Raw genomic sequence first — 23,441 nt, forward strand, 5'->3', positions numbered from 1 at the left:
GTAGAGGCAAAAGATCACCAGCTGCAACGAGCTCTGAAATTATACATTACAGAGTTTAACCACTTGAGGACCTAGGGCTTTCTACCTCTTAAAGAGAGTCTGAAGCGAGAATAGATCTCGCTTCAGACCTCATATATAGCAGGGGCACGTGTGCCCCTGCTAAAACGCCGCTATCCCGCGGCTTAACGGGGGTCCCTGTCCCCCCAAACCCCCTCCGTAATGCGGGGGAGCGCTTCCTGGTTGGGGCAGGGCTAACCGCCGCAGCCCTGCCCCACGCGCGTCTGCCAGCGCGTATCTCCGCCTCTCCCCCGCCCCTCTCAGTCTTCCTTCACTGAGAGGGGCGGGGGAGAGGCGGCGATGCGCCGCTGATAGACGCGCTGGGAGGCAGGGCTGCAGCTGTTAGCCCTTGCCTCCAGGAAGAGACAGCCAGCGACCATTTTCCGACCAGCTTTTGCAGGGGGTGGGTTGGGGGTGAAGGGACCCCCGTTTAGCCGCGGGATAGCGGCGTTTTAGCAGGGGCACACGTGCCCCTGCTATATATGAGAGCTGAAGCGAGATTTAGTCTCGCTTCAGTGTCTCTTTAAGGACCGGCCACTTTTTTTCCATTCAGACCACTGCAGCTTTCACGGTTTATTGCTCGCTCATACAACCTACCACCTAAATGAATTTTGGCTCCTTTTCTTGTCACTAATAAAGCTTTCTTTTGGTGCTATTTGATTGCTCCTGCGATTTTTACTTTTTATTATATTCATCAAAAAAGACATGAATTTTGGCAAAAAAATGATTTTTTTTAACTTTCTGTGCTGACATTTTTCAAATAAAGTAAAATTTCTGTATACATGCAGCACGAAAAATGTGGACAAACATGTTTTTGATAAAAAAAAAACCCAGTGTATATTTATTGGTTTGGGTAAAAGTTATAGCGTTTACAAACTATGGTGCAAAAAGTGAATTTTCCCATTTTCAAGCATCTATGACTTTTCTGACCCCCTGTCATGTTTCATGAGGGGCTAGAATTCCAGGATAGTATAAATACCCCCCAAATGACCCCATTTTGGAAAGAAGACATCCCAAAGTATTCACTGAGAGGCATAGTGAGTTCATAGAAGATATTATTTTTTGTCACAAGTAAGCGGAAAATGACACTTTGTGAGGAAAAAAAAAAAGTTTCCATTTCTTCTAACTTGCGACAAAAAAAAATGAAATCTGCCACGGACTCACCATGCCCCTCTCTGAATACCTTGAAGGGTCTACTTTCCAAAATGGGGTCATTTGTGGGGTGTGTTTACTGTCCTGACATTTTGGGGGGTGCTAAATTGTAAGCACCCCTGTAAAGCCTAAAGGTGCTCATTGGACTTTGGACCCCTTAGCGCAGTTAGGCTGCAAAAAAGTGCCACACATGTGGTATTGCCGTACTCAGGAGAAGTAGTATAATGTGTTTTGGGGTGTATTTTTACACATACCCATGCTGGGTGGGAGAAATATCTCTGTAAATGACAATTTGTTAATTTTTTTTACACACAATTGTCCATTTACAGAGATCTTTCTCCCACTCAGCATGGGTATGTGTAAAAATACACCCCAAAACACATTATACTACTTCTCCTGAGTACGGCGATACCACATGTGTGGCACTTTTTTGCACCCTAACTGCGCTAAAGGGCCCAAAGTCCAATGAGTACCTTTAGGATTTCACAGGTCATTTTGAGAAATTTCGTTTCAAGACTACTCCTCACGGTTTAGGGCCCCTAAAATGCCAGGGCAGTATAGGAACCCCACAAATGACCCCATTTTAGAAAGAAGACACCCCAAGGTATTCCGTTAGGAGTATGGTGAGTTCATAGAAGATTTTATTTTTTGTCAAAAGTTAGCGGAAAATGACACTTTGTGAAAAAACACAATTAAAATCAATTTCCGCTAACTTGTGACAAAAAAAAAAATCTTCTATGAACTCGCCATACTACTAACGGAATACCTTGGGGTGTCTTCTTTCTAAAATGGGGTCATTTGTGGGGTTCCTATACTGCCCTGGCATTTTAGGGGCCCTAAACCGTGAGGAGTAGAGTGCTAGGGGGGTGACAGGAGGTGATTGATGGGTGTCTCAGGGGGTGGTTAGAGGGGAAAATAGATGCAATCAATGCACTGGGGAGGTGATCGGAAGGGGCTCTGAGGGGGATCTGAGGGTTTGGCCGAGTGATCAGGAGCCCACACGGGGCAAATTAGGGCCTGATCTGATGGGTAGGTGTGTTAGGGGGTGACAGGAGGTGATTGATGGGTGTCTCAAGGTGTGATTAGAGGGGGGAATAGATGCAAGCAATGCACTGGCGAGGTGATCAGGGCTGGGGTCTGAGAGCATTCTGAGGGTGTGGGCGGGTGATTGAGTGCCCTAGGGGCAGATAGGGGTCTAATCTGATAGGTAGCAGTGACAGGGGGTGATTGATGGGTAATTAGTGGGTGTTTAGGGTAGAGAACAGATGTAAACACTGCACTTGGGAGGTGATCGGACGTCGGATCTGCGGGCGATCTATTGGTGTGGGTGGGTGATCAGATTGCAGGTTAGGGGCTGATTGATGGGTGGCAGTGACAGCGGGTGATTGATGGGTGGCAGTGACAGGGGGTGATTGATGGGTGGCAGTGACAGGGGGTGATTGATGGGTGATTGATAGGTGATTGACAGGTAATCAGTGGGTTATTACAGGGGAGAACAGATGTAAATATTGCACTGGCGAATTGATAAGGGGGGGTCTGAGGGCAATCTGAGCATGTAGGCGGGTGATTGGGTGCCCGCAAGGGGCAGATTAGGGTCTGATCTGATGGGTAACAGTGACAGGTGGTGATAGATGGGTAATTAGTGGGTGTTTAGGGCTCTTTCACATCAGAGCTTGCGTTGGAGAACGCTCAAAGCATACGTTTTGTTGTATGCCTTTTACTGCGTTTTGATATGCGTTGCACTGCAGTGAGTGTGCGTTTTTAATCCGTTTTCAATGCGTTACTGCACATAGAAAAACGCAGGTAATTTTTTTTCTTTTGTCAACTTTCTACATTGTTCCTCTGTTGCATTCTGGGACTGATTGCCTGCGTTAACGGATTAAAAACGCGCATAGTGTGCGTTTTACATTGACTAACATTGTAACGCATAAAGCTAGCGTTGGCCAAAAAACTGCGCCTGGGTGCAGTGGAACGCAACGCACAAAAAGGCTGCGTTATATGTGAAAGCTAAAATGAAAGTCTATGGACTTTCATTTCACCTTGGGTAACGCAAACTTTATCCTTTGCGTTGAAACGCAGAAAATCTGCCCTAATGTGAAAGAGCCCTTAGAGGAGAGATGTAAACACTGCACTTGGGAGGTGATCTGATGTCGGATCTGCGGGCGATCTATTGGTGTGGGTGGGTGATCAGATTGCCCGCAAGGGGCAGGTTAGGGGCTGATTGATGGGTGGCAGTGACAGGGGGTGATTGATGGGTGGCAGTGACAGGGGGTGATTGATGGGGGATTGACAGGTGATCAGTGGGTTATTACAGGGAAGGACAGATGTAAATAATTCCCTGGCGAATTGATAAGGTGGGGTCTGAGGACAATCTGAGCGTGTAGGCGGGTGATTGGGTGCCCGCAAGGGGCAGATTAGGGTCTGATCTGATGGGTAACAGTGACAGGTGGTGATAGGGGGTGATTGATGGGTAATTAGTGGGTGTTTAGAGGAGAGAAAAGATGTAAACGCTGCGCTTGGGTGGTGATCTGATGTCGGATCTGCGGGCGATCTATTGGTGTGGGTGGGTGATCAGATTGCCCGCAAGGGGCAGGTTAGGGGCTGATTGATGGGTGGCAGTGACAGCGGGTGATTAATGGGTGGCAGTGACAGGGGGTGATTGATGGGTGGCAGTGACAGGGGGTGATTGATGGGTGGCAGTGACAGGGGGTGATTGATGGGTGATTGATAGGTGATTGACAGGTAATCAGTGGGTTATTACAGGGGAGAACAGATGTAAATATTGCACTGGCGAATTGATAAGGGGGGGTCTGAGGGCAATCTGAGCATGTAGGCGGGTGATTGGGTGCCCGCAAGGGGCAGATTAGGGTCTGATCTGATGGGTAACAGTGACAGGTGGTGATAGATGGGTAATTAGTGGGTGTAGAGGAGAGATGTAAACACTGCACTTGGGAGGTGATCTGATGTCGGATCTGCGGGCGATCTATTGGTGTGGGTGGGTGATCAGATTGCCCGCAAGGGGCAGGTTAGGGTCTGATTGATGGGTGGCAGTGACAGGGGGTGATTGATGGGTGGCAGTGACAGGGGGTGATTGATGGGTGATTGACAGGTGATCAGTGGGTTATTACAGGGAAGGACAGATGTAAATAATTCCCTGGCGAATTGATAAGGTGGGGTCTGAGGACAATCTGAGCGTGTAGGCGGGTGATTGGGTGCCCGCAAGGGGCAGATTAGGGTCTGATCTGATGGGTAACAGTGACAGGTGGTGATAGGGGGTGATTGATGGGTAATTAGTGGGTGTTTAGAGGAGAGAATAGATGTAAACGCTGCGCTTGGGTGGTGATCTGATGTCGGATCTGCGGGCGATCTATTGGTGTGGGTGGGTGATCAGATTGCCCGCAAGGGGCAGGTTAGGGGCTGATTGATGGGTGGCAGTGACGGGGTGATTGACGGGTGATCAGGGGGGATAGATGCATACAGTACATGGGGTGGGGGGGTCTGGGGAGAATCTGAGGGGTGGGGGGGTGATCAGGAGGGAGCAGGGGGCAGGGATAAAAAAAAATAGCGTTGACAGATGGTGACAGGGAGTGATTGATGGGCGATTAGGGGGGTGATTGGGTGCAAACAGGGGTCTGATGGGTGCTGTGGGCGATCTGGGGCAGGGGGGGGGGAATCAGTGTGCTTGGTGCAGACTAGGGTGGCTGCAGCCTGCCCTGGTGGTCCCTCGGACACTGGGACCACCAGGGCAGGAGGCAGCCTGTATAATACACTTTGTAAACATTACAAAGTGTATTATACACTTTGTATGCGGCGATCGTCGGGTTAACATCCCGCCGGCGCTTCCGTATGGCCGGCGGGATGTTGCGGCGGGTGAGCGGCGCCAGGCGGAGGATCGCGTCACTGATGACGCGATCGCTCCGCCCATGCCCCTACAAGGACCGCCGCCATTTGTCTATACGGCGGTCCTTGCGGGGTGCACTTCCCGGCCGCCATTTGTATATACGGCGGTCGGCAAGTGGTTAAAGGAGTACTGTAAGAGGTCGGGAGAAAATGAGTTAATCTTACTCAGGGCTTCTAATGGTCCCTCACAGACATCCTGTGCCTGCACAGCCACTCACTGATGCTCCAGCCCCGCCTCTGGTTCACTTCTAAAATTTCAGACTTTAAAGTCTGCAAACCACTGCGCCTGCATTGCCGTGTCCTCTCTCCCCCTGACGTCACCAGGAGTGTATTGCTCAGTCCCAGTATGGTCTGTGCCTGCGCAGTACGCTCCTGGTGACACCAGCGGGAGCGAGGACACGGCAACGCAGGGGCAGTGGTTTTCAGACTTTAAAGTCTGAAATTCCAGAAGTGAGCCGGAGGCGGGGCTGGAGCATCAGTGAGTGGCTGCGCGGGCATAGGAGGTCTGCGGGGGACCATTAGAAGCACAGGTTAAGTTCAACTCATTTTCCCCTGACCCCCCCCTACAGTATTCCTTTAAGCACATTCAAACACAATCAATTATACAAGGTCATAGTTTTTTTTTTTTTATTTATTTAAAGCGAACCTTAACTCTAACAAACAAACAAACATGAGTTTCACTTACCTGGGGCATCTACCAGCCCCCTGCAGCCATCCTGTACCCTCGCAGTCACTCATTGCTCCTCCGGTCCCCTACTGCCAGTTTCGTTTTTGCCAAATAGGAGTCGGCCGGCCGCCATGCGTATCACTTTACGCATTCCCTCTGGTGAAAGAAGGTATCGCGGACATTAACACATATTTTTACGCATTACACTCGTAACGCTTAAAAATTTACTTGTTAGTTTCAAATATTTTTATTGTAATAAGGATAACAAAAAATCATACAGCATTGAAATATTGCCCCTAGAGGGGCTGAACTCTGAAGAAAACATAACATGTCAAACCGGAATAACGGTACTACATATGCAAATTACTTTCATTGTAATTGTACACGATAGATAAGGTAACCAGATCAGAGGTCAGAGCAGAAGGCAGTTTGCGGTTTTAGATACAGAATGCACAGGATCGAAGGCCTATTAGGGTGGAGGCGCTCATCCAGGGCTGCCATGTTTTCATAAAAGAGTCAAAGGTGAAAAATGTACTTGTTAATGTCCGCGTTAGCTTCATTCACCTGAGGGAATGCGTAAAAAGATACGCATGGTGGCCGGCCGACTCCCAGTTGGCAAAAATGAAACTAACTGGCAGCGGGGGACCGGAGGAGCCATGAGTGACTGCGAAGGGAACAGGATGACTGCAGTGGGCTGGTAGATGCCCCAGGTAAGTGAAACTCTTTTTTTTTTGGTTAAGGTTCCCTTTAATCCCCATTTATACCCTTAACTTCTTGCCGACTCCACGCCAATTGGCGTGGACACGGCGGCAGCCCCAGGACCACTCCACGCCAATTGGCGTGAATGGCTGTGGACGGTGATTGCAGGGGGATCGTGTGCGCATACTCGCAATGACGGAGCTCCGCTCCGCCTTCAGTCTCCCAGCGGCAATTGCCCGCTCGGAGACTGTTAGACAGCGAACCCACCATCTATTAACATATTAATATTGTACAGTGCTGCGATCTGAGGCAGCGCTGTACAGGGGAAAGCCGTGTCACTCAGCTGTTCCATACAGAGGCACAAAGGCGATCCACTGTCATAGGCTGAAGCCTATGACAGCCGATCGCACTGATTAGCTGGCGGGGGGGGGGGGGGGGAATTATAAAAATGAAGAAAAATTGGGAAATGTATTTAAAAAATATTAAGAAATATTTATAAAAAAAAATAAAAAACATGCTGGCAGCGATTTTAGCCCAACAGAGAGCTCTGTTGAAAGGGCAGAAAAGGGGGGGGGGGGGGGGGGGGGGGGGAATCACTTGAGTGCTAAGTTGTGCGGCCCTGCAGCGAGGCCTTAAAGCTGCAGTGGCCCATTTAGTAAAAAATGGCCTGGTCACTAGTAGTGCTTAACACTGCTGTCCTGAAAGGAAAACTTAAGTCAAATAAAAAAAATGACATTTACTCACCTGGGGCATCCCTCAGCACCCCGAAGCTGGATGGTGCCCTCGCAGCCCCGCTCCGATCGTCCTGTCCCCGCCGGCGGCTACTTCCGGTTCGGCGACAGCCGCCGACAGGCTGGGAACGCGGCTGATTTTCCGCGTTCCCAGCCGCTGCTATCACCCTCTATGCTGCTATAGCGTCTATATATACGCTATAGCAGCATAGAGGGTGATAGCAGCGGCTGGGAACGCGGAAAATCAGCCGCGTTCCCAGCCTGTCGGCGGCTGTCGCCGAACCGGAAGTAGCCGCCGGCGGGGACAGGACGATCGGAGCGGGGCTGCGAGGGCACCATCCAGCTTCGGGGTGCTGAGGGATGCCCCAGGTGAGTAAATGTCATTTTTTTTTATTTGACTTAAGTTTTCCTTTAAGTGGTTAATTTATAGAGCTCATGCCCTCAAACCAGCCATATAAACACACCAAGCCTTTTTTGTCCAAGTTGAAAAGTCTACACAAGGTGACGTGATGTGATGAGATAAACGTGTATTTACGGTGCAAACTTATCAATAACCAGATGTTTATCTTTTTTTATTTGGCTGCCTGAGTTATTTTCAGGGATGCAAGCGACAGCTTCTGTCTTGTCAGGACGTCCGGAATATAGTAAACCTCACCCGGCAGAAAACAACTTCTCGGGGCAGGAGAGAGATGGAAAAGGGTCAATAGATGGAACTCCTAGCAGACTGCCACTGAGAAGAGATAAAACATTCACGCCGGTTTCAGACTATGGATTGGCGGCAGCGGTGCCAGGCCGCACCCTCAAAAACAGGCCATTGGGGATTGCCCCGCAATTCTGGATTGATTGTACTGCAATAATCGCGGTAAAATCACCCACGCATTTACACGTGTGAATGGGCCCTTAGCAGTTTGCCATCCAAAGGTTTGCTTGGTTGATGAACTTGTAGAGAGCAGAGGCTGAAGCCAGTGTTGGTGTTATGGGGCTTCACCCACTTGCTGAACCCACTGGTCTATTTTAGCAAATCATACAATTTTATGAACAAATTGCTGCCACAGATTAGGTGCATGTAGGGTTCTAATATTTCACACTGGAAATTAGATTGGCTCTTCCGCAAAATGTTTTTGTAAAGCAAAATCAGCTTACTTTCTCAACTTGAGAGTTTACAAGCTGCCAACCAACAGTACTAAATAACTCCACCTTCCATGGACACGTTTCTTTGAATGGAATGGTCATCCATTTATAGCCATTAAAGTGCCCATACATTACTTGATTTTCTCAGGCATTTCTTCCAAATCTGCCAGGGATTGATGCTGCAACGCAGACACCCAATTGTAAATTCTGGCCGAAATGCATCAAAACTATTGATCCGACACGCTAGAAACATGTTGCTCGAAAAGGGTGTGATCGGGTTTGTGGCAGTAACTGCTTTCAATTTCGAGAATAAAATGGGTTTCCTCCAGGGTCATCCATTGTGAGTGTTCCTGCGGAGTTTAAGCTCACCTGTCAACACACTTGTGTCCTGTGTCTTCTCTTTATCACCTCTGGGGCACCTGTACTCCATGACCTGAGGTCATGTTTGAGGCCACACAAGTGTCACTTGGGTCGCGGGGTACAGGTTCCGGCAGCGATGTGAGAGTAGACATAGGAGAAGGCAAACAGGTGGATTGGACACACTGCTGTAACACTCTGCATGGCCTGGGGGAGCACATAGATGGGGAGGACCTGAGAGGCTAGCCAGGCAGAGGCAGCTCCATAGTTTTTGTTTTTAATGCAAGTCAATAGGAGTGGGTTTTTAAACCCGGAAAACAGATCACAAAGAGCTCTGCAGTGTCTTTCTGTCCCAAAATAGTGATAGAGATCAAAGCTGAAATCATAGCACTGGAGGACAGAGTTAATACTCTGGAGGAAGGCCTTGACGAATGCAAAGCCCACTGCCACCAACCAGAGGCTGACATAGCTGAACTGAAGACTGAGATGGCACACATGAAGGATATTCTGGAAGATCATGACAACAGGACTCACAGGAACAATCTGCGAATCAGATCGGTTCCAGAATCAGTTGACAGACCTTGCTGAATTTGCACAGGCTTTCTTCCGCTCACTTCTGCCAGATTTATCAGACAAGGAATTTCGACTCGACAGAATACACAGGGCAGTATCTTCAAAATCCAAAGATGAGGATTTCCCTTGGAATATTATCCTTCGCTGTCATTATTATTCCACAAAGGAGGCCAATCTGTTCAAAACCAGGAACTATCAATTGAAATTTTGGATTTTTTTCCTAAAGTCTTCCAGGATATTTCTTGTCTCATCCTAGCTAAGCATCGAGAGAGGAGGCCCTTAACGTCCGTGCTCCTGGCCCCCAAAATCAGGTACAGATGGGGCTTCCCCTTTAAAACCGGTTTCCTCCCCCAAGGATATTCCTAGGCTTCTGAGTCTTGGTATCCGTAACAGCTAAAGAGAAATTTGCTCGCTTACATCAGCATCATCTACAGCCTCCTAACATTCTCCTCCGGCGCTGGAGACAGCGCTGCCACATCAGGTCCCTACGCACACCCGGCCCTCAAAGAAAATAAATATGACATCTAATAATTGGTGAGTGTGGGTGTGTCTCAAAACAGTGCTGGCTTTGAGGGGCATTCTGGGCAGAAGTCCATGTATTTGGCACATACTCTGCATATTCTCTGGGGTTCATCATTTGGGGGGATTGCAGCAGGAAATTAACATTCTTTCAATCTTATTGTATTTTCCAAATTAATTGGATCAATTTGTTGTGAAGTTTGGGCAGTTAAAAATGAGGGACTTGAGGACTTCCTCCCCGAAATGCAAGAAGCTGTTCCATTGGCACTTTTTTGTAGACAACAAATGTGTTACACATTGCCATCTGGAACAGGTAAAACGCTACATTTTTATACCAGGCCCTCTGCTTTCTCTTCAGCAAATAAGGAGACAACATCTGGTCTAAGTCCACTGCTCCAATCTTCGTGTTGTAGTCCATTATTGCCTCTGGCTTTACAGTCTGCTCCCTTCTTGCTGTGACAGGAACTGTAGCCTCAATGTGGATCAATGTCAATATCTTCACCTCCCTCTTGTCCTGGTACTTGAGTGCAAGGAGCTCATCACACCTGAGGCCTTAGGACTCTCCTCTATTCAACTTTTCAATCACCACCTGTTGTGGGAGGTCTAAACGGTTTGCCCTCAACATCCCACAAGTACCAGTCTGGTCTAAGTGGAGAAATTTGAAAAGGGGTATGCTCGAGAAGTAATTGTCAGCGTACAGGTGGTAGCCTCAGTGGAGAAGTGGATTTATCAGCTCCTTAAAAAGTTTCCCCACTAGTGTTAATGTATTGTGGGCGCCCAGCTGGCTGCAAAACACTCTCTTTGCCTTCGTAGATTCTAAAGGAGTCCGTGTACCAATTGTCACTCTTGCATACCTCATAAAATGTAACCCCATGTTCCCCATCACCAATCCCTCCCCTCTAAGTTCCACCGTGAACAAGTGGCGGATATGTGCATGCACCCGCCACAAAATGACAGGTAGTGCCTGTACGTCCAGCTTGCAGGACTGAGGCACAGACTGGACATGTGCAATTATATATCTAACTTGTGTGAACAGGTTACAATCACATTCTTCATTAAAACTCGGGGGGGAAAATCATTAAAAACTGGAACAAAGTTTATTACAAAAAAAGATAGAAATGAGATTCTGTATTGCTAACAACTTAAATATTGTCCAAGTTTTGTTACATAACATTTTCTACGCCATGTCCAAAGATTGTAATTTTGGGAAAAAAAGATACATTTACAGTTTTTAAGGTGATATGTTGTAAACTATCACACACACACACACACACACACACACACACACACACAATACACCTGTACTACCAAATGCTTCCTACTTACACAAACTCTGTATACAACACTAAAATGTCATTATACAATTCTACTGTAAAAATGGCGTTTTTTTAACAAGAGTATAATGAGAACAGCGGATGCACAAAATCCAGTGCAAGTAAATAGCTGACAATGGTTCAGTCCACTAAAATTAGAGCATTGAACAATGCATTCATTGTCTTCTGAAATACTCCACAATGCCTAAACATCTTATTTTAAACTTGTGACCTTAGGGAGCAAAAAAATTAAGAGTTTTCCCACATCCCCTTCTAGACCACCACCGCTGACTGGGACCCTATGAAAGTTTGCAGCTGCGCTCCCGTCCGTGGCCACACTGTGCAAGTGCACTGCGCAAGAACAGCAGCATGGAACTGTTCATGCTTGGTGGACAAAGCCATGCAGGAATGGGCCACCTTGAGCCTGTGCAGTGTGGTTGCACTCCTACACTGGTGGCTGCATGAACCTATTCAACATGCCCTTGCTGAATAGTTTCAGAGGGTGCCAGCACTGGAATGACAAGCTATGAGGGAGGTGAGGGTAAGCCTCTGGATTATTCAGAGGCTACCCCCTATTGAGGCAACAGGCAAGTATCTGCCTCAGGGCATTTTTTTCCCCTTAAAGAGACTGAAGCCTTAAAAAAAAAAAATCTATTTTTACTTACAATTCCTGTTGAGTAGTATGGCGCTAGCTGAAACGCCGCTATTCTGTGGCTGAATGATGCTTCTTTCCCCCAAATCCCCGGGGCAAAAATGCATGACTTTCTTGGTCGTGGATTTTGCTGCCTGGAGAGGCAGAGCTTTAGCTGTAGCTCTGCCTCAGGCGCCTCAATGTGCGTGCGGATCTCCGCCTCCTCCCGTCCCTCTCTGTGAAGACAGAGGGACGGGGAAAGGCGGCGATCGGAGCAGATTAACACAGCAGAGGCAGAGCTACAGCGGAAAGCTCTGCATCTAACAGGAAGTGATCCCCGGATTTTGCCTCGGGGATTTGGGGGGAAAGAGACATCACTCAGCCACGGGATAGCGGCCTTTCAGCTAGCGCCATACTACTCTAGAGGAATTGTAAGTAAAAATAGATATTTTTAAAGGCTTCAGACTCTTTAAAGGTACAATTTATCTCATGGTAATTTTCCTGGGTGTTCACAGGAGCCATGACTGACATATCAAGCCATGTAAATTAAACCTGGCTATATACAAACACACACTACTGAAATGTGTGAATTATGAACGTTTTGTTACCCCAAATAACCTATTGGGGACCAATACAAACTGATAATTCTTATCAGGCAGCAATCCTATTTAAGGTCTACCTAGGCTTCAAGAAAAACATTTTAAAATGAGTATTATATACATAAAAAAAAAAAAGTCCACGTTTTAGTGTGTTTTCTAGATGATCCTTCAGGGTTTGGTTATAATATTGGCTGAGAAATCAAAGAGGTCTTTGTTTATCTTCCGCACCATGCTCAATTCCTCTTCCAGTTCTGCTGTGCGAGCACGGAGCTGCTCAACCATACCCGATAGATTCTAAGTGGAGATGAGGAAACACAATGTAAGTAAACTCGGTAACCAAAAACAATTCAGTTAAGCACAGCGACACACAGACTGAAGAACTCACTTTGCCTTCACTTTCGCCAAGAAGTTGGTGAAGATGTTCTGCCCGTTGCAGATAGGTGTCTTCTGCACCCTAAAATAAGTATACATATTATAGAATGTCACACGAAGATGAAGATAGAATGTAGCATGCTTATAGTAATATTAACCACTTAAGCTCTCAGTCGTTTTCACTTTATGCATCCGAGCAATGTTCACCTCCCATTCATTAGCCTATAACTTTATCACTACTTATCACAATGAAATGATCTAGATCTTGTTTTTTCCGCTACCAATTAGGCTTTCTTTGGGGGGTACATTTTGCTAAGAGCTACCTTACTGTAAATGCATTTTAACAATAAGAAAAAAAATGAAAAAATTCCTTATTTGTCAGTTTTCGGCCATTATAGTTTTAATATAATACATGCCTCCATAATTAAAACCCACGTATTGTAATTGCCCATTTGTCACCGTTTAAAGGGGTTCTTCCGCGAAATAGGAAAAAAATAAAAAGTGGTTTATTTATAAACTATTAAAAATCCTCTTCAAATAGTGCGAAAAGTGTTTTTAAAAAATGAATAGTTTCATCAAAGTAACACCTAATGTAATCAGTGACGGATGACGGCCAGGGAGGCTAATCCATTTGTTAGGGGTTTTTTTTTTTTGTACTATAATATCACAAACATAACTGCTGCGTACCTAGTTGACAGTTCTGTAGTCCGTTGCTGTCAGGAATGGCTCTTACAATTAGAATAACGGCTGTTATCTCCCGGAGCTCTGCGCAGTTATTTATTTTAGTTTCACGGAGGGAGAGAGAGGACCCCGGAGCAATGAATCAGGCAGAGAGAGAGCAGCTGATCAGTGAGAACGTAGGGTGTCTATGCAGAATCCTCTAGCGAGTGATCTCTTTGTCGCTGCAAGATTTATTGGTTTGTGTGGAGTTCTCCAGGCAGCTAAAAGTTAATAAGAAAACACAAACCCATAAATCTTGCAGCGACAAAGAGATCACTCGCTTTCAGGAGATAAAGAGGATTCTGCATACACGCCGTAGTCTGGTTGCCGGGCAACGACGTCAACAAATTACGTTCTCACTGATCAGCTGCTCTCCCTCTGCCTGATTCATTGCTTCCGGGGTCCTCGCTCTCCCTCCGTGAAACTAAAATAAATAACTGCGCAGAGCTCCGGGAGATAACAGCCGTTATTCTAATTGTAAGAGCCATTCCTGACAGCAACGGACTACAGAACTGTCAACTAGGTACGCAGCAGTTATGTTTGTGATATTATAGTACAAAAAAAAAAACCCCTAACAAATGGATTAGCCTCCCTGGCCGACATCTGTCACTGATTACATTACGTGTTACTTTGATGAAACTATTCATTTTTTAAAAACACTTTTCACACTATTTGAAGAGGATTTTTAATAGTTTATAAATAAACCACTTTTTTTTTTTTTCTATTTCGCGGAAGAACCCCTTTAAATTATGTCCCTATCACAATGTATCGCGACAATATTTTATTTGGAAATAAAAGAGCATTTTTTCCGTTTTGCATTCATCACTATTTACAAGCTTATAAAAAAAAAAAAAAAAAAAAAAAGAGAGAAATATTTCATCTTTACATAGATATTTAAAAAGTTTAAACCCTTAGGTAAATATTTATGTGTTTGTTTTTTTTTTAATAGTAATTTTTTTTTTTTTTTTTTTTAATTAAACATTTTATGTGGGCATTTTTGGGAGGGTGGGATATAAAAGTGTTTTATTTGGGGAAATATTTGTGTATTGTAATGTTTTTTAACTTTTACTTGTAGTTTTACTTTTGGCCACAAGATGGCAATCTCGATTTTGTTCACGTCACTCTAAGCGTGCAATGTACGCTTAGAGGGACATAGCTTCAGAAAAAGCGAAGCTTCCGAGAGAAGCTGTCGCTTTTTCAGCGGGGGAGAGGAATCAGTGATCGGGCTCCATAGCCCGATACATTGATTCCGTGGCTACCGAATCCGCGGCCGGGAGTGCGCGTGCACGCGCGCGATCGGCCGCGGGAGCGCGCCTGTCCTCCTTGACGTTTTTATACGTCAAGGAGGACAAAGTGGTTAAAGTATTCCTAAATTACCATGGCTGGGAGCGCTCTGCGCTTGCGCAGTAAGCAAAAATTGCTACCAAGCATGCGCAGGATGCTCCCCATCACGGAAGCACAATAGAGGACGCACGCGGCCAGCCCCGCGGATTACGGAGGGGGACTGCAGAGGAACGACTGAGTGCAGAATCATGGCAAAGGAGCAGGAGGTCTTCAGGGGGCTGGAAGAAGCCCCAGGTAAGCAAATGGACACATTTGTTTTCACCTAAGGTTCACTTTATACTTTGTCATTTATATGTAATGACATCACAAATAAGTAGAGTTCCTAGTGACTATATAGGGTCTGGAGATGAGGGTAGATCTCTCAAAGAGACAAACAGCAATAACAAGTTTGGTCACTACTCAAAACACTTGATTCTAACTCACCCGGGGGAGATGTAGATTTTTATTTATTTAGTGACAGATAGCTATGTTGTGTTAACAGTACTTCAGTGTATGTACAGGTATGAGACTTGACAGCAATTAACTGTCATTCATGATTATTTCAGCCATCTGTGTGAGGTCTATGCTGACATCTCCATCTTCTGTCCTAGTCGAAGAATGTGCAACAAGCTACTGGCTATGGTGGAATTTTCCATCTGACTGCTTTGTCTCTTGATGCAGTTAGGAACCACCTGCTTTTTCGGCTTACAACTTGTACAAAGGACAGTTTATGCTGAACTGAATAGACACACAGGCTGCAGAAGGGACAGGCTGGCAGCAATATACATGCTTTAAAAGCCCTTTATTACTGCATTTTTATTTGTGGTAACATTTTCCACATTAAAAAAAATACTTAATATATATTTTAAGTGCTTAACCAAATAAATTAATAAATCAGAAAAGCAACAATTTAGTACAACATTCTATGACATTCTGTACAAGGTAAATAAGCCTTACTTGAGCTGAATGCCCTTTTGTAGTTAAAGGACCACTTACGCGAAAAACTGGAAAATTTAAAATACATGCTAACATATACAAATAAAAAGTACACTTCTTCCTGAGTAAAATGAGCTCTAAATTACTATGCTGCTGTCACAGTAGGTATTAGATATCTGACAGGTTTTTGACTAGCCCACGTCTTCATGGGGGATTCTCAGCATCGCTTTTATTCTTTTTAAAGACCCTCCCTGAAAATGATTTATACAAAGATGCTGGACAACCTCCCTGCTAACCGTACACTTTTTGTGGCAGTCGGAGGGAGCAACTGACATTCATTAAGTGCTTTTGAAAATAAAGAAAACCCTAAGAACCCCTCATGAGGTGATGGGCTAGTACAAAACCTGTTGGTTCTGTTAGATTTCTACTATTTACTGTAAGTGACAGCAACATAAGTAAAAAGTAATGTATGGCTCATTTTACTCTAAGAAACATACTTCTTATTTGTATGCGTTTACATGTATTTTACGATTTTCGCGATAGTGGTCCTTTAGACTAAACAGCTACATAAACATATACTGTCTTAAAATCAAAACATTTGCCAAATACAAGGCAATTATCCTCATAACACAATTATAAAAGTTGCACTATTTGATTACATGTAGGAGGTATAACAGAAGCCAAGAATTCCAGATATAATATACAGGAGCCAAATGCCTTTAAATATCCATCAGTATTAATAGAACTCTAGCAAACCTGCAGGAAACAGCATTATTTCAGCATTAGACTAATTGCCTATCTGGGTGTGGCCTTTAGCATTGGTTATTACCTTGGATTCTGCAGCAAGAACTGGCAGTGCTGGTTTCCTATGGGGAGGTGAATGGCAGCCTCCATGCGAGCCAGTGTCATATTTGTGTACTGTAATACCCATCATACTTTTAGGAGGATTATAGATGGTGGATAGCCTCGGTGCACTGGTGAAAGATCATAAGCCCACTATATCACCTGTGTGGCATTTTGACAAGCTCCTACTATTGGCAACAGTTGGGAGTGCAGCTACTATGTCTCTGATATGCAAATAAACAAGATGATTAATGGGTAAGTTCATCACTTCGTGTAGTTCTTCCAAGCGCCACAGTGTGCACCATTTTCTTTTACTATACCCCAGACACCAGTCGCAGCAGACTCATTGCTGGTGAAGGAGGAGATATGCGCGGTGGAACGCGTGGAGCCACAGAGAGGAAGTTGGCCATCATGTGATCAGGAAGCACTGGCAGTGCGACGCCGGGCTGTGCCGACTGGGTCTACATCTGTTGCCGTCCATTAGCGGTTGTCCATTCAGGATTGCAGGAAGTTGTTGCTGATGAAAGGAGCTTGTCAAAATCCACCGGTACATCTTTTGGTCCGTTTGTTGATGTAACTACAGGAGGAGGTACTGTATTACCCCAACTACCTCTGCACTTTATGCCACACAGATGATTTAGTGGGCTTACATTCCTTCACCAGTGTGCTAAGGCTATCCACCATCTATAACCATTTCTCAATCCAGGCCACGGGTCTGGCCCCTGCCTCTGGCTGCACTACATATCCAATTTTGCGCTCTTTTGTTTTTCTGCATACTTTTAGGATGCTAAAAGGAGTCTGAGGGAGATATACACAAGGTATGTTGTACCCCCACAGATTCGCGTGCATTTGCAAATATGTGGAATTAATCCTTTTTTTAATTGACAATATTAGACGGGATTTTTTTGCAGGTCTCCTGGCTTTGCCCAGAGCTATTCTCCTTTTGTGTTTCAGCTTGATAAATAAAGAACCACTTCGTAGAAAAATCTATATAATAAAATGTGCTCATTACACAAGCCTTTCCGTAACTGAGGGCCTTTAAATATCTTTCACTTTCTGTGTACAGTTGCTATAACTTTCTAGCGAAACGTGCAGGAAAACTAAGGAGACTGACAAATGAGTTCTGGGTAATTTTACACCAAGCCATATACAGTTTGTGTCTCGGGTATAGATGTCCGCCCAAAACACGAGTAAAATTTCACCCATCTGTTTACATAGTTTCCCTAATTTTGGGAGGGCACATTCTGCTGTTATGCATAAGTTGGAGTAATTAACTCCAATCTCTGAAACATGTGGTAGGAATGCCAAGCTGCTATTGCACTCAAAATATGCAGAGCACCAGAGAAAACAGATCTTTTAGGTCTCCATAATACAAATACTTAAAATATGGGTATAGGATTGGATTTTTCTTCTGTAAAGTGGACCCACACTTTTAAGCACTTGTATTATGCAAATGTTTTGATCTTAATATATATGTGCAGTGTTCTCCCCAGAATTATTTTTCCAGCCGGGTGGCATGAAAAAGTAGCCGGGTGGGGCAAGATGAGAGAATGCAGGGCCGGTGCTTTTGTGCGCAACTCTGCCTAAAGCATAGGAGGAGGTGAGCTGATAATAGCCGGGTGCTCACCAAAACTAGCTGGGTGGAGCATCCGGCTAAAAGAGCCTGGGGAGAGCTTGGTGTTGTAGTGTTTAGCACTATTGACTTGCAGCGCTGGATCCCCAGTTTGAATACCAGTCAGTGCATTATCTGCAAGGAGTTTGTATGTTCTCCCTGTATCTGCAAGGGTTTCCTCCCACAACCCAAAACATACAGATAAGTTAATTGGCTTCATTGTAAATTGTCCCTAGACTACGATACAAACATTGACATAGGACTATGGTAGGGATTAGATTGTGAGCCCCTCTGAGGGACAGTTAAATGACAAGACAATATACCTTGTACATCGCTGTGGAAGATATCTGCACTATATACAGTAAATACTAAATAATAATATTTGAACATCCTTAAAGAGAATCTGTATTGTTAAAATTGCTCAAAAGTAAACATACCAGTGCGTTAGGGGACATCTATTACCCTCTGTCACAATTTCGCCGCTCCTCGCCGCATTAAAAGTGGTTAAAAACAGTTTTAAAAAGTTTGTTTGTAAACAAACAAAATGGCCACCAAAACAGGAAGTAGGTTGATGTACAGTATGTCCACACATAGAAAATACATCCATACATAAGCAGGCTGTATACAGCATTCCTTTTGAATCTCAAGAGATCATTTGTGTGTTTCTTTCCCCCATGCACTGAAGTTTCAGGCTGCTCTTTTCCTCTTGCAAACAGCTTTGCCCTTGTTTGTAATTCCTCAGTATGTGAAAGCCCGGCCAACTCAGAGGAAGATTTATCCAGCTTGTAAAAGATAAGAGAGAAGAGAGAAGCTGCTCTAATCCTAAATAACACACAGGCAGTGTGCATAGAGGGGCCAGAAAGGGTGAGTTCATAGCAGAACCACAACACTGAAGAACTTGGCAGCCTTCCAGACACAGGCCGACAAGTCTGACAGGGGAAAGATACATTGATTTATTACAGAGACTGTCATAGTAGAAAGTGCTGCAGTTAGCCAGAACACATTAGAATAGCTTTTGGAACATGTAGGATGATAAAAAACAGGATGCAATTTTTGTTACGGAGTCTCTTTAACCCATTCAGGTTCTGCCGTTTTCACGTGAGAAATGTTCACCTCCCATTCATTAGCCTATAACTTTATCACTACTTATCACAATGCACTGATCTAGATCTTGTTTTTTCCGCCACCAATTAGGCTTTCTTTGGGGGGTACATTTTGCTAAGAGCCACTTTACTGTAAATGCATTTAAACAGGAAGAATAAGAAAAAAATGGAAAAATTCATTATTTCTGTTTTCAGCCATTATAGTTTTAAAATAATACATGCCTCCATAATTAAAACTCACGTATTGTATTTGACCATATGTCCCGGTTATTACACCGTTAAAATTATGTCCCTATCACAATGTATGGCGACAATATTTTATTTGGAAATAAAGGTGCATTTTTTCCATTTTGCATCTATCACTATTTACAAGTTTAAAATAAAAAAAAAAAATATAGAAATATTTGATCTTTACATTGATATTTAAAAAGTTTAGACCCTTAGGTAAATATTTACATTTTTTTTTTATTGTAATGGATTTTTTTTTTATAGTAAACATTTTATTTGGGTACTTTTGGGAGGGTGAGAGGTAAACAATAGATTTATAATGTAAATGTGTGTTAATTCTTTTTTTTTTTTTCAGGTGTAGTATTACTTTTTGGCCACAAGATGGCGGCTATGAGTATGTTTACATGACGTCACTCTAAGCGTAGCACGCGCTTAGAGTGACACATTGGGAAGGGAACGGCCAGAAAAGGCGCAGCTTCCGAGAGAAGCTGTCGCTTTTTCAGCGGGGGAGAGGAATCAGTGATCGGGCTCCATAGCCCGATACATTGATTCCTTGGCTACCGAATCCGTGGCCGGGAGTCCTACGTCCAGGAACCAAAATAGGTTAATATTCTCAGATGAGTGAAACATAAAATTTGGTATACAGTATTAAAATGCCTCTGACAAAGGAGACCAGGGTTCGAATCTCAGCTCTTCCTGTTCAGTATGCCTGCACCTTTTCAGTAGGAGACCTTGGGTAAGACTAACACTGCTACTGCCTGTAGAACACGCCCTCGTAGCTGCAGCTCTGGTGCTTTGGGTCCGCTAGGAAAAAAGCGCGACATTAATGTTCTTTGTCTTGTCCACTGAAACTAACAATAAAGACGTCAACTACACAAACCACCATCAGACACAACCATGAAAGCACTGAAGTGACGTTAATTGTTTGACTGCTGAAATGGCACCCAACGAGGGGGGGGCGATATATTAGGCAGCAATTGAACAGTCAGTTCTTGAAGGATAAGATACAAGCATGGAAAATGGGAAAGTGTAAGGACGTGAATCACTTGTCAACAGCCAGTGGTTGATGGCTCAAAAATTGTGTCAGAGCATTTTAAAAACAGCAGGTCTTGCGGTGTATTCCTCTTATTTATTGGTTAGCAAATGTCTTCCTAATGTGAAAGGACAAATGGAGAAGCAATTGCATGGTCATGGGCACCCAAGGCCCATATGATGGCTAGCCTGTCTGGCCACATGCCACAAAATAAGTAAAGTAGCATAAATAGCTTGTAAAATTAATTAGGCCAGAAGAAAAAAAAGTGTGAAACCGCTTGCTGCATATGTAACTGCATAGCTGCAGACAAGTCAAGAGTACCCATTTTGAACCCCACCACTGCCAAAAGTGCCTGTGGGCATTTGAGCATCAGACCTGGACCATAGAACAACGGAATAAGGTTGCCTGATCTGATGAATAACATTTTCTTTGCAAAACTGATTTGCTGTGATCACATCCTGCTTTAGCACATGATCATGACTAGCAAATTTTATGTATAGTGCTGCCCATAATTATTCACACCCCATGCAAATTTTGACTTAAAGTTACTTTTATTCAACCAGCAAGTCATTTTTTGACGGGAAATGACATAGGTGTCTGCCAAAAGATAATACGACGATGTACAAGAGCCATCATTGTGGGGGGGATGTCTCAGCTTTAATTTTACATTTGAGTAAAAAGAGTCCAGTCCGAAATTATTCATTCCTTTCTTAATAATGTTTTTGCCCAAAGTCAAAAGTTCACTCAGGCTCACTCAGCCTTTGCGATGTTGTAGGGGGGCTAAGTGAACTTTCGACCTTTAAAAACAAATGAATATCTCAGAAACTATAAAAGATAGAATGTTGATTTTTTTCAGCACAAAATGAGCACATGCATCGCACTACCCACCAATACCAGTTTCATGTCTGTAGGTTGTTGTATGGGGGCTGGGTGACTGTGTTGTCTTTGGAAATAATGAGTGCTATTATCTTCAAAATGAAAGCAGCACAAATAGGAACAAAGGTAGCACTAACCAAACATGATAGAATTTTTTTTTGTAGCTGGTGCAGGCTGAGCAGCAGAGGAAGCATAATTAAATAAGGGGCGGGGGTGCAAGCAGCAGAGAAGGCATTTTAAATATTGAAATGTAAGCAGAGGGGAGGTGCAGGCTACAGCAAAGGGGGCATATTGAAATATGGGCGGTGCAGGCAGGAACAGATGGGCGTAATCTACAGACAATGGTGTACACCAAATATAGACACTGGTACAAAATACAGAATTGGTAAATCCAGTGGCTAATGTAACACAATGAATAAAATGTATCGCAAGATACAAAATAATAAATTCAAAGACACAAAAGTTTGAGAGAGCCCTGCCTTTGTGACCTTACAATCTATAGGATCTAATCTAACGAAATAATGTGGGTACATTACAGTGTTCTCCCCAGGGCCATTTACCAGGGCGCGCCGCCCGGCTGATCTCCTCCGAGCGCCCGGCTGATCTCCTCTGAGCGCCGGGGTGAAATTGTCCCGTTCTGTGTCGCTCATTAGTGAGCAGCGGCGGCTGTATCATTGCAGCCAGCCGCTGTCACTCAGGGACGATGCCTCCGCCCTCCTCTTCAGCTCCCGGCAGTTGTATGGAGGGGCGGGGAATGCAGGTGACATCACACGCAGCTTAGCTGAGCAGGAGATCGGAGAGGAAGCGCGGCTCAGTACTCTGTGGAATGTTTAGCCAGACGCTCTCCTCCTCCTCTCTCTGTATTCATCCTTCTGCCAGCCGCTGTGTGTTGTGTTAGTGAGTTTCACTATCTAATGCAGACCCTCCCGCCAGCTAGAACTTCAAGATGCTTAACCCTTTCACCCCCTGATTATCCTGTCCTGTGACTGTGTCCCCTGGTCTCTGATTCTTGCCAGACTAGACTGGTCTGAGGGGGGAGAGTGAGACGCTGTACTGACAGCCACGGACAAAGGCAGGCAGACACAAAGTGATTAGTGAGGCACCCTGGCCCCTTGACAGCCACATAGCCAGCAATATCCCTTGTAACTGAGTGTTGTAACAACCAGCAGCCAGGTTTGAAAATGAAACTACTAAGATTTTTTTCCCCATGTTTCCTATGTACATGGGTGGTGGGGATATCTGGTGCCATAGCATGATATGGATAAGCTGCCTGCTTATCAATATCATGCTATGGCCCAGAAATCCTCTTTCCCATACTGGGACCACCCATGTATATAGGAAAAGCTGCTAGTTTCATTGTCAAATCAGCAGAAGGGTAGTTAGAACTTTAAAGACACTTTACCTGTTAAAAGAAAATGACCAGCTACTTACCTGGGGCTTCTTCCAGCCTCTTAAATTGTTCTAATGTCTTGCAGTCATTCGCGCTGCTGCTTTGTACCTCTGTGATTCCCCTTTGAATGCTGCATGCATGGCCACAACGTGTCATTCGCCTCCTCCATCATCACATTCCCGTGACCGGCAGTGTTCTGCACTTCGGGGTAACGAAAAATTGCTACTGTGTATAGGCAAAGTGCTCCTGGCCACGGCAGCATGATCACGTTGGTGCGAGGCTAAGGAAGAGAGCAGCGTGGAATGGCGATGAGGGCAGCAGGAGGACTTTAAGGGGCTAGAAGAAGCCCCAGGTAAATAACTAGCCTAATTTTTCTTCAATTAAGTATCCCTTTAAGAGATTCCAGTACGGAACCTAGCCTGTCAATTTTATGGGGGGGTCAGGGCGCGTTGTCGATAACCCACCTAGTGGCAATCAGCATGACCATCCCCACCCGGCTGATTTTTCATGCCACCCGGCTGGAAAAAAATTCTGGGGAGAACACTGCATTATGGGGAGGAGCAGGGCCGGATTTACCATAAGGGCTCGTTTCCACTATAGCGAATCTGCATGCGGGCACTGCATGCGGATTCGCATAGGCAATACAAGTGGATGGGATTGTTTCCACTTGTGCGTC

General features: G+C 44.8%; 1 protein-coding gene across 1 annotated transcript in view; it reads right to left on the minus strand.

The window, feature by feature from the left end:
• Window positions 1-11,815: 11,815 nt before the first annotated feature.
• Window positions 11,816-23,441, minus strand: part of WDR18 (WD repeat domain 18) — a 38,661-nt gene continuing 27,035 nt past the window's right edge. The window contains exons 9-10 of the mRNA XM_068271228.1: window positions 12,715-12,783; window positions 11,816-12,623 (exon numbers count right to left, since the gene is read on the minus strand). Coding sequence (XP_068127329.1) covers window positions 12,498-12,623; window positions 12,715-12,783 — 195 coding nt within the window. The 3' untranslated portion in view covers window positions 11,816-12,497. The remainder of the gene's footprint in view (window positions 12,624-12,714; window positions 12,784-23,441) is intronic.

The sequence above is a fragment of the Hyperolius riggenbachi genome, chromosome 1 (assembly GCF_040937935.1).
Source record: "Hyperolius riggenbachi isolate aHypRig1 chromosome 1, aHypRig1.pri, whole genome shotgun sequence".
NCBI classification, from domain to species: domain Eukaryota; kingdom Metazoa; phylum Chordata; class Amphibia; order Anura; family Hyperoliidae; genus Hyperolius; species Hyperolius riggenbachi.